At 33.1% G+C, this 19,240-nt stretch overlaps 1 protein-coding gene across 3 annotated transcripts in view; it reads right to left on the minus strand.

Moving 5' to 3' along the window:
- Window positions 1-5: 5 nt before the first annotated feature.
- The window catches only part of LOC110997030 (DENN domain-containing protein 5B), a 28,438-nt gene continuing 9,203 nt past the window's right edge, over window positions 6-19,240 (minus strand). The window contains exons 13-24 of one of the 3 annotated variants that reach the window (XM_045633093.1): window positions 18,025-18,228; window positions 14,291-14,447; window positions 13,224-13,491; window positions 12,508-12,543; window positions 11,596-11,788; window positions 10,167-10,417; window positions 9,282-9,424; window positions 8,155-8,273; window positions 6,536-6,705; window positions 5,174-5,356; window positions 4,281-4,491; window positions 6-3,376 (exon numbers count right to left, since the gene is read on the minus strand). In XM_045633093.1, coding sequence (XP_045489049.1) covers window positions 3,199-3,376; window positions 4,281-4,491; window positions 5,174-5,356; window positions 6,536-6,705; window positions 8,155-8,273; window positions 9,282-9,424; window positions 10,167-10,417; window positions 11,596-11,788; window positions 12,508-12,543; window positions 13,224-13,491; window positions 14,291-14,447; window positions 18,025-18,228 — 2,113 coding nt within the window. In that variant the 3' untranslated portion in view covers window positions 6-3,198. The remainder of the gene's footprint in view (window positions 3,377-4,280; window positions 4,492-5,173; window positions 5,357-6,535; window positions 6,706-8,154; window positions 8,274-9,281; window positions 9,425-10,166; window positions 10,418-11,595; window positions 11,789-12,507; window positions 12,544-13,223; window positions 13,492-14,290; window positions 14,448-18,024; window positions 18,229-19,240) is intronic. The other 2 variants (XM_045633094.1, XM_022264975.2) reach the window with 2 other exon arrangements.

Genomic DNA, 19,240 nt, shown 5'->3' on the forward strand with positions numbered 1-19,240 from the left:
AAAAGTACCTAATTAACACATTTATTACAGGTTATAAGTTTATGTTACAGCAAAATAATGCTTTCTAACTATTCTTTTTAGCCACTAGGTATGCTCTTTGGTTCCGATAAGATACATAAAATGATTTTAGGAAGACTTAGATAAAATAATGGAAATTTCAAAAATATTTAAGATTTTCTTATGAATTATTTTTTCCTTTGAAATGATTTATATAAATATACGATAACACACAAGTAATCAAGAAAAATAGATCCAGAGTATTCTATTAACTATGCCAGCCAAGCCGACCAAACTTACTTCGTCTGCTATAAATCATTCTCTAGAAGCCGAGTAGAAAGAGTATCTGTCAAATGTTATCTATGACACGTCCAAAGAATGTAGTCAATATTGTTACAGTAATTTTTTGTCAACGTCATTGTACAATATTTCGTATATTTTTTTTTCATACAACAAAGGGCAAACAGGCAGGAGGCTCACCTGATGTTAAGTGATACCGCCGCCCGTGGACACTCTCAATGCCAGAGGGCTCGCGAGTGCGTTGCCGACCTTTTAAGAATTGGTACACTCTTTATATAAAATACATTGTCTCTCTCATAACTGATAACCGCGAATATAGGCTGTTAATTAACCTAAACTACATACAACAATTATTTTTTATTTTTACACAATATAATCGAGTTCCTTGAGATCTGTGCCGTCAAGAATACAAAATGAAATGGATTTTTAAATGTAAGCATAAGGATTTTTTTTACAACTATTTATCAGAATATGAAACGTTGTTAAGATATTTATGCTTGAATTACATATATATACAGGCTGTTTATTTAAAATATGTTATAAAAAATCACGTTTGTCTCAAAAATTGTGACGACGACAATTAATGACGAATGACAGTTCAAGTGACCCATCCTCTTAACATATTTTTTTGGATTTCAAGATGGTGGATTTTTAACAATAGAAAAGAAACAAATATTAACCCACGGATCAATGTTAAACCGCGCCATCTAGTGGACAGTAATATAATAAAGTACATACAATTCATTTAAACGGCTTTCACTGCAATGTTACACATACTTTTTGTCAGTCACTTCAAAACCGCGCCATCTGTTGAAACCTATACGAAATAGCTGAATACAATGTCCAGATAATGAACTTAATAAACCTTATTTTAATTAAATAATTATGAGCTACAAAATCGTGGAATTAGAAATTGTATTTCATTTTGGCACATGAAAACGTAACTAGACGGATATAATGAAAACAGCACAAATTGTTTACAATTATTGTGCAGGACGGCACTTAAAATTACATTATTCAATATTAAACGATTAAAAAAAACTAAAAAAATAACAATAATTAATAAATTCATAAACAGCATTTTTTTGTATACATTGTCATTTTTGTGCACTCCCTTTATATTGTATAATGTATTGTGCGTTCTCTATTGTATTAAGAGACAAAACAGTCGTTGGTTAAATATATAAAATCGATCATAAGAGAGCTTTATTACTGAAATAATAAAAATATAAAGTAAATCCCGTTGTCATTTCCGTAACTTTAAGTTTAGTGTAAACTTCAAAACACACATAAGTAATAACTCGAAACTACATTACTCCACTTTGTTTCTTATCTGTGCTGTGTGACGTATATTTCCATACCAAAGACAACTCAATGTCAAAAAGTGCCTCAGCCACACTAATGAGAGATTTGTTTAACAATTTAAAACGAAATAAATTGATTCTATATATAAAAAATATATTCATTTTGAGTCTTGGTTCCCATACTCTGGCAAGCAATTAAAATATCACTTATAAAAAATTGAGATGCTATTACGTTCATTAAAGAAACGAAACTAAAAATGTTAATGTAAACAAGGCTTAGTAATTTATTAGTTTATATAAGTACACCACCCATACAACTGGAGACTAGTCTTTTATTTATGATTGCTTTAATTATTTTAACATATGGACGATATGTTTTATAGCTCGCCTCGCCTCACCAGTATTGTGTGAAAAATTAATAGAAGACTAAAAATAAGCGAACAAACAGTAATTAAAGTTCGTTACTTTAATGAACAGATTAAACGAAATAACACAATAGCTTGATATGTGATATGTCAAACATGACAGATGACGTATGTCACAGACACGTCACTGACCAATCACATTCAGGCAAAACACTTTCCTTTCGTCTTTTGTATTCTCAATCCTTAAAATATCTTTGGTTTTTTTCAAATAACAAAAATAAAAACTAAAACACCAATGTTTAAAGATCTTATCCTAATAAATCTAAAATCTTTTATGAGTATCGAATATAATATCGTTTTCTTAAGAGTATTTAAGATTCTTTTCATGCAATTGAACATATAACAGCTACTTAAATTTCTTTGACACGGATGATCATAATGTTTTCAAGAGGAAAACAAAAACTAGAACGCTCCCTAATTTGAGCAGCCCTTACATTTGATTAGACTAAATCTACTATTAAAATAAGAAAATATAAATAATATGTAAAGTCGGACATATTTCTCTTAAAATTTCTAATTTGAGGTAAACAACGTCGAGAAAATTTAATTATCATAATTTCTGTCTAAAACTAAGCTATACACCTGAAATAGTTCAATGCTTTGTCTTTATCAATCTCACAAATAAAAAACAAAAAAAATTATAAAAAAATTAATCAATGAATCATATCTTTGAAATAATAAGCAAAAAATGCACAGAGTGGAAATCATGTATCACAATTATTGTATGACTAAACTAACAAATTCCAGAACGAAAAAGTATTAAACAATTTGATAAGAAATCGCTATTGCAATTGGATATGGATGTTATGTGTTGCGCCATTGCATTATCTTAAATGCGCTGGTGTATCAACTCGTAATCCTTGACAGATGACATATCAGTTTGACAATTCATTTTGTAATGACATACATTGTAACACAAACTATTTCTAAACAGACTGTTAGTATGTTACCGACCACGAAAACCAATTCACGATAACCCGCGAACGAACATCAAGTGTCAACTGTCAATACCGTTTGTCATTTGTCAAGTCTAGTACCGCAGCGATTTTGAGTTAGCGCACTGCGACAACCATTATCTAAGAGCTATCAGATAACGTAAGAAATTGTTCATCTGCAATTAAAGCAATCTTCTAAATGTGATATTTCACTGAAAACGATAGGTACCTTTAAACTTAAATACCTTGAGTTAAAGAGTTTTCTAGAACAATATCAAATTCATCAAGCGGTTCAAGTATTTGCCTCAAAAACGTGAGTAAACCACGCTTGCGAAGGAAGCTTTGTTCTTCATACATTTCTGTGGTCACGCGGGTCATTGACATCGGTACAAGCATTCGATGAAGCCAATGTTCACTGAAAAGTAGAATTTTTAAAAATAATATAACTATAATAATATAATTACTTCGCTTGGACTTTGAACTTTTTGAAGTGAAACTTCTTTAAGCAAATGAGGGTAAATTTTTCACGGAACGTCACGAAGTGTGCGGCGTTTTTGTCGAGGAAAGGGGGGAGTGCGATTTAGAACCATTGAGAGAGAGTGAGAAAGGGAGATAAAAAATACACGCTATTGGTTGATGTATTCGTTTAGTAGTTACTTATTAGAACTTTAGATAGAAATTCTGACGCAAAACGTCTTGTGCCGTAAACACAGATTTTTTACTTATTTTTATATAAATATAGATATACAAATAGGATATACAATAGATATACATGGAGTGATCATATGCTGGTACATGATCATCTTTTGGGACTTTTACCTTAGTAATAATTAATTTACAAAGTTTTACATCTGACATGTGTACATTGTACGCACGCACTTTTTTTATTGACGGCGATAATAATGCAGGCGTTAATTTTAATAGCGATGGTAACACTGCCAATACCATGACAGGACAGATAAAACCAAATACAACGTTTAATTAGAATCCTTTTTTACGTAGTTACGTACAAATAAATTAAATGCTAATTTCTATTCAATACAATCAATACAAACTAAATACATCACAAAAGTAACAATTGATTAGATATGATAGAGAATTGCCAAAGTAGAAGACTTTTTAATATGTTAAATAGGTCTAAATGAAAAGATCTATTGTATCACAATTATTAAATTTGGAAATCAAATACATAGGCCGGCAACGCACTCGCGAGCCCTCTGGCTTCGAGAGTGTCCATGGGCGGCGGTATCACTTAACATCAGGTGAGCCTCCTGCCCGTTTGCCCCCTGTTCTATAAAAAAAAAAAAAAAAAAACATACCGCAAGCTGAGACAAACGAATAGCTGGAACTTTCCATCCTTTCCCAAAGTCCTTCCAACGGAATTGATCTCATCCATTAAGTGGCAATAACACCTCCATATAGCTCTGTGCTCCTGGTCCTGTCGGCAATTGTACGCAACGCCACAACTCTTGTTCCCTTGTAAATTCCCCTCATCACACAAGCTCATCTTGAATTCGTCCTTCACTCTCACTGTAAAAGTAAATTCAAAACTTGAAGGAATTTCAAAAAAAAAAAAATGTATTTATAAACTTATAATGATTTAACATAATTTTAAATTTATCCGACGTTTCGCGACAGCGTGTGTGGTCACGATGACTGAAGACAAAGGTGTTAAATGTCAAAAAAGTATCACAGCTGTAGAAAGTTGTATTATCTGTATTTATTCTAGAAATTTCTTTATGCAACAGATTTTAAAGCGTATTTCCATTTTACATTGACCTACAGTTATTATATAACAGGGGGCAAACGGGCAGAAAGCTCAAGTGATGGTAAGTGATACCGCATCATAGACACATTTCTAGAAAGCTCGGTAGTGCGTTGCTGGCCTTTAAGGAATTTAGACTCTTTTCTAGGAAGAATAGAATTAGAAGGAAAAGATATTAATCTTTTTATAATTATTATTTTTTTAATTATTAAATTTAAAAAAAATTACGTTTATTTTGGAACGATTATCAAGGTATCACTTATTCCACGTCATTAAATTAGTCCCGATTCAATAATAATTGTGTAATTGTAATATCGCAATCCATATAAATCAAAGAAAATCCTGTTTGTACAAACATATTGCGAGGGTAAAGAAATATTCAAGAATGAATTCTATTAAAATCCCCAACAAAATGAAGAAAATATATTTTTTTTGTTGCAAACTTACTAAAATAGTCCCAGATAAAGAGATTCTTTCCAAACAGTCTTGCAGATTTGAAGCCACACAGAAAGGCTTGCTCCAAACATTTGACCAAGCCATTCTCGCCACACAATAACACGCTGAGCGAGTTGGCGTCTTTTTCCCGCTTCGTTTGATAATGCCATTTAACTATCGCATTAACGCAGTCACCTAGAAAACAAACAATGAAATAGACAAAATTGCCGATTTTTGCATCCTCGATTGCAGTCATAGATGAGAGAGTATGAAAAATATAGTGTAATAAGAACCTATATGGAGTAAAATAACTTGTAAATAACTATAAATTACTTAATTGAAATAGCCAAAATTAAACATATTGATTTACGTCTGTCACGTGACACAAAACGATCATAGATCATTGGAATCAGTGTAGATGTAAATAAATCTTTTATATGTTTCCATTATATAGTACGGACGCGGAGCACGAAGAATTTCGTAGAATGACCCCTCATCTTATGTCTTTGTCGCTCGCGCATAAACATATTGCCGTTGCGCTCACACAGATGCAGTGACCGCCGTATTCAGAGATTGTAAACCTTTTAGTCATAACCATAAAGATGTGGTGGTGCACATGTACTTTGGTTTGTTTTGTTATAAGTAGTATATATGTTATAGTATAGTATATAAGTAGTAACGTATCTGGCGAAACGTCTGATAGTTCATTAGAAATAGATGCCTCTGACTAAAATTAAATGTTTTTTTTAAGAGTATTTCTGTTTTTTTTACCAAATCTTAGTCGCAATCATAACTTTTCCTTTTTATAAATCCATCAAGCCGTTTAGTCTAAATAAAAATCAAAGCTACCGTTTTTAATATTCGTACTTATAAAAAAAATGTTTTTAACCACTGGCAGTAGGCCCAAAGGTCATTGTACGAAATTCTTCGTGCTCCGCGTCCGTACTATACAAGTGGGAATTTTATGGGTTTGTGATAAAAAGTAAAATCGAACATCTAATTTAAATATTAACTTTTAATATTTATTATTAAATTAAATGAATAATATAATATAATATATATTTATTATTATTTTTCATACGCCAAAGAAGTAACTTCTAACGCGTGTACATAAGTACACACAGTCTCTTTTTTATTTAGGGGATTGAACAAATTTATTTATATTACTATTAATTTTTATTACTAAAACCATACAAATGAATGATTTTTATTACACCTGGTCGTTCTTTATCATTCGAGTAACTTCCAGCGGTACTATGTGAACGTAAAATAATATTACGAATGTATTAATTAAAAAAAATATTATTACTACAACGAACACAAAAGCAAAAAATTACAAATATTTAAAAAAACACAAAATCGTAAAAAACTTACCAATCATATGCTGTATAGTAGAGGTTGATAAATGCGTTGTAGTAGGGGAAAGGGCCGTCTGCGCATGTTCACTTTGCCTAGACTGACGCTGCCGAGATCTGGCTGCTACAAGCACCCTTTCAGTAGACCCGTCATCTACGCCAGTGCCTAGCCATCTATTGCATGGGAATCTGGAAGGTAGGGGCATTGGGTCATAATATATTCCATGGAGAGGTAGAAAAGGACATAATGGGTTCTATACTATATTGAAAAAGGTATTATGAAATGTTTGCCTTATTAAAACACCTTTTGTTATGTCTGTTATATACAAAAACGACTTAACCAATTTTGATGAAACTTGGAATATGTATCTGATTCAAATTATATTTATTGTTCCAAGAAAATTGTCGACAAACATACTCGTATATATAAATTAGTGTACGTAAAACGTCTAAATAGATCTCAAAAATTAAATTATTTGTCGTCATGATTATTTTTTTTTTAAATCTCTCGTTGAAAACCTTAAACTTCAATATCTATTTCTAGAACAAGATTAGCCAAATCGGTCCAGCCATTCCAGAGTTTTAGCGACACCAATGAACCTTTATTTACATCTTTTGTATAAAATTCTCGTGTCGTGGTGTTTGTAGTTAAACTCCTCCGAAACGGCTTGACCGATTCTCATGAAATTTTGTGTGCATATTGGGTATTTCTGAGAATCGGACAACATCTATTTTTCATCCCCCTAAATGTTAAGGGTAGTCCTTAACTTTTTTTAATTTTTAGATATTTTTTTATCAACTGTATCAACAGCATTCTAAAATAGATACAACCCGAAACTTTCAACCCTCTACGATCAACCCCTATTTTTTATAATAAATGATATACATGACAAAACGACGTTTGCCAGGTCAGCTAGTAAATATATATAGACAATTGTACAGCCTTGGCTCGTACAACAATGCAATAATATCGAATAATATGCAATACTAGCTGACGCGGCTAATTTCGTTCTACATTACAGCCTAATAATTTTTTTTTTATTTCTTTAATTAATAACATTAATATAACTTTTTTTTGCAGAACAGAATGCAATGGTTCATGTTAAAACACTTTCTGATATACGACGATTCATGATTAGGTAACACATGTTTTCGATCAAGATCAAAGCCTGGTTATGTATCTCCACATTCTCTCAAGATCGGAATTTTCTAGAACTGACACGAATTAGATGTAAAATGATGCCTAGTTTTGTCAATGGATGGCATCACATGCTGTGTGCATTCTTAAAATTAATTTATTGTGATTCCAAAAATATCCGTTATTATATTTCTTATTCTGTTATTCGGAGCGGAGAAGAATCCAAAAAAGAGATAACCAACATCGGTCCAGTCGATCTTAAGTTTATAAGTGGTGTAACTAACACGACTTTATTGTATATATTAGGTTTTGTATGGGAGGTACAAAAAATCGAATATTTTTAAATATAATATATTTCAATAATCAAAGTATGAACAATTGTTTTCTATGCACTTTTGCCATCTCATAGGTAGTTCATTGATGCCTTTACTACAAAAACCATTTGGACGGGAATCAATAAAATATAATAATTAGATAATAAAATACATATCAATACTCACAAATATGTATGACCGGTGACTTCGTTTCTCCCGTATATATGGTCGAGTAACCATCGTGGCGATAAACCCGAATTGTCGTGACCAATTCGTAATGTGGATAGGACTCCGAGATTCTTATGCTGAAATTGTATGAAGATTTTGACAATAATTAATTTAAAAAAAAGTGCACACAAATCAGATTTAAAACATCTTTCTAAATTAATTATTACTAGTAGTCCGGTCATTTTAGACATAAAAATAGTGATCAAATAAAGATTTTCGTAGAGACCTTAGGTTTATTTCCCAGATATTGCGCTTTTGATACTTTATTTCTTGTGGTAAACCTGAGGTCTCTACGAAAATTTGGCTCTGTCGGAATTTTCTTTATTTCAATTGTCTAAAATGACCGGACTATAAGGTAAAAGCCCCAATTGATGATCATGTAACAGGATATGTCACTCCATTTGTATATCTATATTAACATTGTTAATACACTCTATACGTGATAATATGCGTATACTGCACAAGACATGCGACAGAATTACCATCAAAAGTTCTATATTTAACTACTAAACGGATACAGCAACCGCTCTCTCTCAATCGGACTCAATCGCTCTTTCCCTTTTCTTTGACAAAAACGCTGCACATCTTCGTGACGTTTAGTAAAGTTTTTACGAAAACGTCACGAAAGAACTTTCACTTCAACAAAATAAACAACAAAGAATGAGAGATCATTTTTAAAAATAAAGAACAAGGTAGGTTTTAAGTAAGTATTTGACCCATTTGAGGACAATAAAATGCTACGTATTATTTATGTTTTACATGCATAGATAACAAACATTTCAATATCGCGAACAATATATCGTTTTAATTTTAATTACTTTATTGTTTTCTTTTTTCTTCTCTCTAGCACTGCCTACTAATTCCAGGTTTAAAAACTTGTGTTTTTTACTGTTTCTGATGAAAAAATTACCGCAGTTAATAAAATGGATACAATCACAAATAAAATGTATGTATAGACTCGGATGTTCCGACTCGTATTTAAATTGAAAAATGCCCGGCCAAAAATGTTTGTAATCTCTAACATGTCAAAAAATGACAGCTGTCAGAATTCTACGGAATTGAAAATCAGAGTATAGTTTACTCACATGAAAAACAAATTCATTGGTGTTTCGTGGGATCGGTATCTTTGGCGTCGATTCTCCATTAGCGCCAGATATGGACAGCCAGCAGTTGGCAGTCGTCTGACTCGCCTTGCGCGAAGGCACTATGAGTACTCTATATGGTAACTCTGAAAAACAAATTGTTCAATTTCAGGTTCTATCACAAATTGCATTCATAAGTAACCGTTAGATACGCATAGACCGAAATGCGTCCAGTGATGCCAACATGGGGGCTTTCACTCCAAATTAAGGGGGGAATTGAGATATCGTAGAGGATTTTTATGAGATACCTTTTGCTTAGGTTAAATTTTAGGACGTTTTTATACAATGCATTGTATTTAAATTATTGTTATCATTTTAGAAGTTATATTTCTTTTGGTGCGTTAGGGAAAAAATATGAGAGTAAAGTTTTTACGATGCGCGCGCACACGGTCACAAAAAACCGACGCCCTCAACTTAGCTATAGTCAACATTTTAGTTTATTCAAGTTATACTTCTTTTGGCGCGTTAGTGTCGTTTTTTCTACAAACGTAGAATAAGGCGAAAGATAAAAATCTTCAAAAAAATTTTAACTTGTTACGTCACAGTATATCTTCTAACGCTTGCTTATAAGAACACACACGTTTTTGTACGTTTGGTAGAAACAACTTTTAACAGTAAAACTGCCTGTTTAGCCTTTGTTATCATTAATTTTTTCCTGTTTTGTATTATTGTGATGTAAAAAAATATATTTTAAAGGCGAAAATGCATCCCATAACGCGATCTCGTTTTGCCACCATTAAGAATGACGGCATTCAGATTACCTTTTTTAAAATCCTAATTTCTTCTATAAATAATTATTGCTAGAAATACTATACAATTTTCACTCACTTGTCGTAGGATATGTATTCGTAAAACAGTGGTAGTCAACCGCATTCAACGTTAACAAGTGATATAGGAATTGTTCCCTCTCCTCTTCGCATCGCAAGAACGCAGTCCTTTTGTACTGAGACCTCAGTAGAGTTGTATCAGAGAGAAGTTCTCGTAAATGTTTTGATAATAACTTCTTTTCTAGCGACAGTCTCACCCACGCACGGGCATAACCTATTTCGGTTTTTATATCTGTCATGGCTTGTACGTTTCTGGAAAAAGACATTACGAATTACAGCAGCAAGAAAATAATATTATCACGAGAGATAATGGACAATGCAACTCTTGTTAGGGAGTGGTGCATCTTAGAGCAAGAGCATCTCAGTCAGCAGTAGATGCCGGTTTTATATGGGACATCGGCTGAGGCATCGCAGTCCCAAGTTTTCTAACACATCTCAAATCAAAAATAATTTATTGAAGTTTATACTTCTTTTTGCGCGATGGAGAAAAATGATTTTTTTTTATTTAATAATAAGTAATCAACAGCTACTTAACACATATTATTATACAAAACACAAATACAATACACAAAGCCAAAACAGATTACACAGATTAAACAAAAAACAGAAAACAAGCATTAAAAGACCAAGTGTCATTTAAAAGAAAAACAAAAGAATAAAATTAAAAAAAAGCAACAAATTATACTAAGAATTTATTAATATCTACTACTTTAAAAAAAAACTACTACTTGATGTGAGTGAATTTTTACGATGCGCATGCACACCACCACTTAAAATCGACATCGTAATGTTAAGTAGTTATGGTAATCGATAAATATGTTCAAGTTGTATATTCTAGTATTTTTATATGTAGAACATGTTTCGTATCAGTACAATTAAACAGTGTGAATAAATAAATATTATTTTGGTGTTTTTAAATCAATTTCATATACGAGCCACTAGGCCAGCACTAATAGGCATTGTATAATTTAAATCATTATTTATATTTTGCAAGTAAGCAACAGTACTTGCAAGGCTTTTTACTATCTAATTCTCGTACAGTTGCGACAACTTATAAATAATTTAGATCTAGATATAATCGGTTTAGATCTAGATATAATCTCTTATAACAAACTTTATAATAATCGTATTATGTACGGCTCGAAGGACCAAAATTTAAGGCACGGTAAAAATGTAGTGTACAGTTATATACTATTATTTTCTATCGACCCACGTTAAACAAAGAATATGAAATTATTTAATGCTAAAACAATATCATGTTAGTGCTGAAGCAAGTGCCTCATTGAGACGTCATTACCACTCTTAAGGTAACTTTCTCATACTATACATACATATACGTATTTTATACTGACACCATACTAAAAACGCCAGAGTGAACAAAATATACACAATACATATAGTTACGATCTACATTGCATGCAGCCACAAACCTCATATCAAAAGTGAGATTTTCCGGTAACGCTCGTAAAGGATTATGAGGCTGGGAAGACCTCCGTTCCAATGTGCTGGAGTTACTCAATCTGTCACGAGAGCTATCTCGGGATCCACCCCTAGAGCTGTCCCTGGATCGATTTGTGCTTGTGCATTGCTGGGCTTCCACTTCAGCACCCACTGATGAAAGGTCTGAAATAAATAATAGCAGACCATATCAATCAATCAATCAAAATTTGTTTATTCAGTTTAGATGCGACTTAAGGCATGCTTATGAATGTCAAAAACGTTTACAAAATTCGCGAAAGAGCAAAACTACGCCATCCGTTCGCAAGACTACCAGGAGGTCTTGTTCTGAGAAGAACGGGCAAGAAACTCAGCAGGTTTTATCCTCCCTTTACATACAATAATTCAAAAGAAAATGTCATAAACCACAACGTCAGTCATAAGTCTTTCATTGTCCTATGCGACCGAACGCAAAGTTTACGTTCGATCAACTTATTAGAAATTAATTAGGGCCATTCAACTATTAACTAACCCCTAAAGGGGTGAGAGGTGGGGGGGCTTTGATTTTCTTATTTGGTGATGACGTCAACAGTCATTATTTACCTTTTTAGACATATTACACACATTGTCTATACTAGAAACGAAATGCATTACCGAGGATTCCTACAAAAAATTAATACGTATATGTACTATAATTTTTGAGAGCTTCACTTACTTTTTCTTAAAGGAGGGGGGGAATCAATAGCAGTAAATCTTCATACGTAATACTTGAATGGTCCCTATGATCTACTGTTAGAGACAATATAAGGAATGACTGAATACAACGGCACTATTTTTTCATTCCATTCAGAGTTATTGCTAAGTTATCAGAAAGGACGCTCTTTAAATAAAGTTGGGATACTTACAATCCAATCGCTTTCGTAAAACACACCAAGCCAAAGCTGCGTGTTTAGGAAGATTCATATTTAGTATAAGAAAATAATTAAGATCAACGGCAGACCCTTAATAAAGCTTTTTTCTTAATACTAGGCCTGGCCAAGAACGTTCAAAGTATAATTAATAATAATAATCAGTGACACTACAACGTCTTTAGGTCTTGGCCTCAGATTTCTGAATCTGTTTCATGATCATTTTTTTTAATCTAATAGGCAAGTAGGTGATCAGCCTCCAGTGCCTGACACACGTCGTCGACTTTTTGGGTCTAAGACATGTCGGTTTCCTAACGATGTTTTCCTTCATCGTTCGAGCAAATGTTAAATATGCACAATGTTATATATAATAATAAATATGTATAATGTTAAATGCGAACATAGAAAGTCCATTGGTGCACGGCCAGGGATCGAACCTACGACCTCAGGTATGAGAGTCGCACGCTGAAGCCACTAGGCCAACACTGTTCAAAGTATAATTACGGCATAATAAAAATGAATGCGTGTGTGTAGTTGATAAAAAATTAATCAAATTGGAGTTTTTCAAATTGGAACTACGCCTTCAATTAACTTAAAAATTGTTTCTTTGGCTTTCAAGTTTATATTAAAGTTGTACATATTAGAAAATCATGGCGATGCGTAATGAAGTTAGGTGTACTCGACGAACGATTATTATAAATAATATAATTTACCTGGCGTCAAATAATTTGGATCAATTGCTTTTGAATTATTACTACACTGTTCCAGCTCTTGATAATTCATTAAATGCATCCACAGAGCTGACTTCCCCATCTTATGCTGGAGTCCATGAGACCAGAGTCGTTCCAGTAAATCACATAGTGACGCTATCATTGTACTTTCTTCTATTCCTGTAATTGAGACTTCTGAACCTAAACCTAAGTCACTCTCTTCTGTACCCATCTTCTCTAGGAGCATTCGCTTTGTTTTGCTCTTGCACTCCTAAAAATAACGTTTTTTACTTACAATCTCCAGCGGTACTAAACTATAATATTAAGCCATACTTATCCAAAATCATTAAGAATATGGGTTCAAAAATATTCATTTTCTTCTTTTTTAAGTCCTGGCAAATCCTGGTAAGTATCCCTCAAAATACCTCATTATAATATATGGTATAGATATTTATGAAATGTTTCTTTATAAACAACGCATAGTCATGTTAAATCATAATATCTTAAAGTCTACCACGTCTTTTGTTTGTGTAAATCGCACAAGATGCACCATGTACCACGGAATATCTAGTTATCTAGTTACTCACAGCACAGGGTCTTCCTAGATCCATTTTGTCACAACCATATTTCTGTCATGAATAAAGGTATTATTATTAAGAGCGCGGCCACACTATGCGGTAACGGTGCGTCGCGGCACCGCAATTATTTCGAGCTCTAGGATGCCACAGGGGCGGTGCGGCGTAGCAATATATTTTACCCCTCCCCGCCTCGTCTCGTACGGCACGCTTGCAGTGTGACGCCAACGGCGTCACGCGCGGCGCAACGCGTCGTGTGACATGGTATAGTAATTTGTACGTAAGATAATGTTCGCATCGTGTGGTCGCGCTCTAAGAGAACGTTAAACGCATGAACGTTACTCCAGTTCTCAAATCAAGGGGGTAGAACAGACGAGATGAACAATTAACTCCCCGTCACTCTTTTTACAGCGGTAGTGAATCAAAGGTTATACTATAATTTATATTACTATAAACCTGAAATAAGGCGTACATGATACCATAAGATTGCAGTACCTTAAGAAGTTTCTCAACAAAAGTCCTATTATTTTGTGCAATTGCCGCTGGTGTAACATCAGTCGACAGACGCCTTCCAATATCACCGAGTAGCAACTCTGGGGGGCAATCTTTTACCTGCCATTTGGCATTTTTGATTCTCTTCAAACTATTTGTTCTGAAAACGAATTTCTATCAGACCTTGTCCAAAAAGCACAGAAAGCCAAGCAATGAATTGGACACTTACTAACGTGTTGGACTTGATAGTGATAACAAAAACTCATTATAAATTATATATTGCCGAGAACCAGTTTGGTACATTTGTGCATTAAGGTACAAATGCGAATGCGTCAAGCATGCAACTAACAAACACATTTTCATACAAAAGAGTATATTATAAAATATTGTAAATAAAATTTTAGTAATCTATATTATGCTCAGCTTAGCTGCTATAAAAAAAACAATTTAAAAACAAATACAAAATCATAAAGTCGTAAATAGACATAGAACTTCATTGTTATTACGAATTCATGATATTAAACGCGAAACAAATTTAATATTATTTTTATATCTATAAGATCAACATTCAACAGTATGGTAGCCCTTAATTTGCAAGATCGTAAGCGTAGCGTATGAGTCGTTTAGTATCGCTTTTAAACGTGCACGCACAACAAAATCTTGCCAAGTTACGGGCCTTATACGTAGACTACGTACGTACATACTACTCAAGACCATATCGTTAAAATTATACTTAAAGATCTATGCCAATTACAATGAGCATTTAACAAGCACATGCTTTGCACGTGCATATATAACATGCAATATCACAATAAAAACATACAATACATTACAATTTGAACTACGAAATAAGAAAAAACTAGCTGCATTGCTATGTAGCTAATAAACTTTTATATAAAGATATTTACTTAATAATAAATATGAGATTCTTTAACTTTGTAAAGGATCACAGATAAGTAATGAAAGTCGTAGGTACAAAGATCAGGCATATAAAAGGATCATGACTTGCTCTATCACGAGTTTGACAAGGAAGATCGCCGTGTCATCTATATAGTCTTAAGAGATGAAATAATATACATTAAATTAAACTGCATTTAACTATTACAAGTTTACAATAATTTGAGAGGCCTTAGACAAGATTTTGAGAGGCCAGGTTTCGAAATACGAATTGAGACAAAGAAAATAAAAAAAGAGAAAGAAAATTTGTTTTTTTTTAGATTTATTATTGGAAAGTGGCCCTAAAACAGTAGCAGTGTGCGCTTTTCGCACACTGCCACTGTTTTAACACGATACAAAGACGAAAGATAGATTTTAAAGACTATGTGGAAAGGACCAAGGGGAAGGAGAAGAGAGCGCCCTAGGAAAATGTGGACAGAAGATTTAAAGGCCTTAGCAGGAATCGAGAAAGAAGGGTAAGGACCTAAGTCTTTTACCTTTTCTCTCTCTTTTAGTTACTGAAGGAACTTAGGATAAAGAGTAACATGAAAAAAAGTATATTGTTGATTTGTATAGATTGGAAACAAATGCTGTATTATTATTATAGGAATACATTAACACCATTTTTATAACTAAAACAGTGATTAACGATTAATTAGGTAAACGTTTGTTATTTTAAACGTGATCTTAACATTTTATGAAGATACTTTGTCAAATTCATGATAGGGCTATTGGACTTGAATCTTTACTACAGGCGTGACCGACTAACGCCAAACGAATGTGTATTCAAATGGTCACGTGATAAAGCGTGTGCTAATGTCATTCTCATACAAATTCCTTTAGCGGAACAAATAAATATGTATTTATAAAAAATGTGACTTGGTCATGTCAAAGATATGGACCATCACTGGTTTCATAAAATGTAGTGGGTTTTCATACCTATATATATTATGCCTTTAAGTAAAATATATCATAAACACTTACAATAGGGCCAATTTAATAGATAACATTTGACATCCGACAGTTTTAGCTTAGTGATCTGCTTAAAACATTGATTGAGTGTAGCGATAGAAACTTAAAATATATTAATAAAAATAGATTTATAGATTTCGATTTAATATTTTTTTTTTATTTTAAAGCTGCCCCGCAAACCTACTTTTACGTTAATATGTTTTTTTACTTAGCCTTCTTTTTTTAGTAGCTACATACTAACATATCACAAATCTTGCAATATCTCAAAGCTATTGTTTCTTTAACAATAAGCTTTAGCGTATTAAAAACCTAAGTATTAAATTTTTATGTTTTCAATATTTTTCTTCATAAACCATCCTCAAAGTTCAAAGATAAAAAAAAATACTCGAAGCGGTCCAGCCATCTTCGTGTTTGAACTATCACCTTATTTGACAATTGATTATTATTGATACAGATAAAAAAAAAATATAACTATGTTTTTGCTATACTCAGAATGTTGTTAATGCATGGTATACAAATAATTTCAGTTAAAATTTGGGTTTTATTTTTACTATTTTGCCTATATTTTTGTTCCTTTTTTGCTTGTTTTTTATAATTTATATTTTATAGTATAGTTTATATATTTTTAGTTATATTAATAATTATAGTTTATAGTTAATAATTATATTCGATACAAACATAACTTTCTACTTTTGCCACATTCCTAGTTGTGTTTAAAAAGAAAAAAGGTTGATTTAGAATAATTTTAATGTTCTGTTTTATTAAGACCCGTCATTGTTCACGTCTAGTTTGAGTTATCAGTGTAAGTAAATCGTAAAATCACCTTTCATTGCCTATACAATACCTATTCAATCGAAAATGAAAACAAAAAAAAAAATGTAAACTTAAAAAAAATTATATTATTGAATTTTTAGTAGTCAAATGTGATCTAATAAATTGAAATATAAACACAAATACATGCTCTAACCCGAAGCAAGTACTTTTCACAAAAACAAATGAACACAATAATATTGCCAGTTCTGACGAAATACGAATACCATTGAAAAGAAAATAAGCATTTATTGTTTCTACTTGAAATGCCTTACAGATTAGGCCGATAATATTGTCTATGGTTCAATTTCTAAATGTACTTAAGTACAAATGGTAATTAAATGTACTTAATTACCATTTGTACTTAAGAAGTTTTATCATCAGAACAAGCGATGATGTTTATTTACATGCATGAATGGTCTTAATAAATTATAACGCTATATCGGAATTAAAGATAAATGGATTTTAAAGTAGACGAAATGTTGTCGTTCATAGTCTTAACAAAATACTTCAGTTCATCAGTAAATTCTTATATTACATTTTTCTTATTATGCATTAATTTAATCTTTATTAATCAAATACTGATGTATCAAATCCATTTATCCATCCATCTATGAACACGCATGCGCAAGATGACGCTATTGAACCTTAAGGATCTTTTAAAGTGAATGGAGACAAACATTTGACAGCCGCGGCCTCAAGACTTTCAATTCAACAATTCAATCAGTGATGAGCAAATAGCAACTGCTACCTGCTATTAGCAGCCCGAATGTGTGTTATATACAGGTGTCCCATTCAACTTGCGTTTAGGACAAACTAAGCAAGCATTTGCTCGGTCACCGTTCCATCTCTATTCACCAATACCGAGTTTGCTATTTTAATTCTTTGCTATGCGACGTGAAGTTTTGTGCATAGAGTATAGAACAAGCCGTTCATTGTCGTTGACGTTTAATATAAACGAATTCAAAAATGGAACAATCGAAATAGCAGACTCGAGTAAGCGCGACTAGTGATCGCACCTTCGGTCGGACGTTGGCGGGGGTGCGAGTGCGTTCGCGTCTAAACGGACAGGAAACGCTCGATAGTACGCAGCTCGATGCGGAAGCCTTTCCCCGGGGGCCCCAACTTCCAATTCAGCGGGGCTCCACACATTATTAGCGCAGGCAGCGCCAGCCCACACGCTGTAACCGCGTGTAGCTAGTCCCCCATCACCCAGGCGACGTCTGCAACAACGCGGGCCCCTAAGCACTAGCATTGACATATCCTTACCCATAAGATTCTGCTCTTTTATATCCAATGATACCATTAAATTTGTTATACGCTCAATTTTTTTTGTAGTTTTGCTTTGCGCGCTTATAACACTTGTATACCCATATCATTCAGCCTAAACCTATAGTTCTCGACACGTAAGTTGGCAGTAGGAGTAGTGGTAATTCCAGATTTTCCACCTTCATGGTTGAAGTCGTCTATAGGCAGCTGCACTAGGCATTATCTTTTGCGAACTAGCGAACTAGAACCAGAACAGAGTTCCAGGCTGCAATGTCCCCATACTAGACTAACTAAAGTTCATAATTCTTTTTTAGAAAAAGGGATACTTTTCTTTAATAAAATCCCAGGCCCTTTTTTCTCTGCCTTTTAATAAATTTAAGAAAAGTATTAAAGAAAAGCTGTGTAAAAGGCTTACTTATAGTTAGCGATTATCTATTAACTAGTTGATAAAAGGGCCTGGGACTAGTGGGTGTGTGTAGTTTTTTCGCCGGCTTTTTCTCTCGGCCAACACCCTCTGTCTTTGCCGATGAGTAGGGATGCCTACAGGTTCAAATTTAATGACGTGGAATAAGTGATAACTCGATCATGTTATGTTCCAAAATAAACGTATTTAATTTTTTATTTTATTTTGCTTGGAGATACGACCTCTAATTATTTAAAAAGATAGCATATTCCTCCCCCAATCAGCACCCATTAAAAGGGTATAAATTGTATTATCGATTAAAGATATAGTATACGCGCAGTATACCACAACTTGCAAAGTTACATGCCGAGAAATATATTAAACAAACCCAATTTCCGCTCTCTTAGTACCTAATTCTAAATTTGTTTCCCACATAAAGTCAGTAGCACACATGAAATGTTAATTATGAATCCATGCAAATTATTTCACTGCATACAATCTCCCAACTGTGCAATATCAAAGCATTAGTATGCATTGCTTGTAAGTGCTCCAGCGATATGCAA

Source organism: Pieris rapae, chromosome 22 (genome assembly GCF_905147795.1).
Source record: "Pieris rapae chromosome 22, ilPieRapa1.1, whole genome shotgun sequence".
In the NCBI taxonomy this organism is placed as follows: Eukaryota; Metazoa; Arthropoda; class Insecta; order Lepidoptera; family Pieridae; genus Pieris; species Pieris rapae.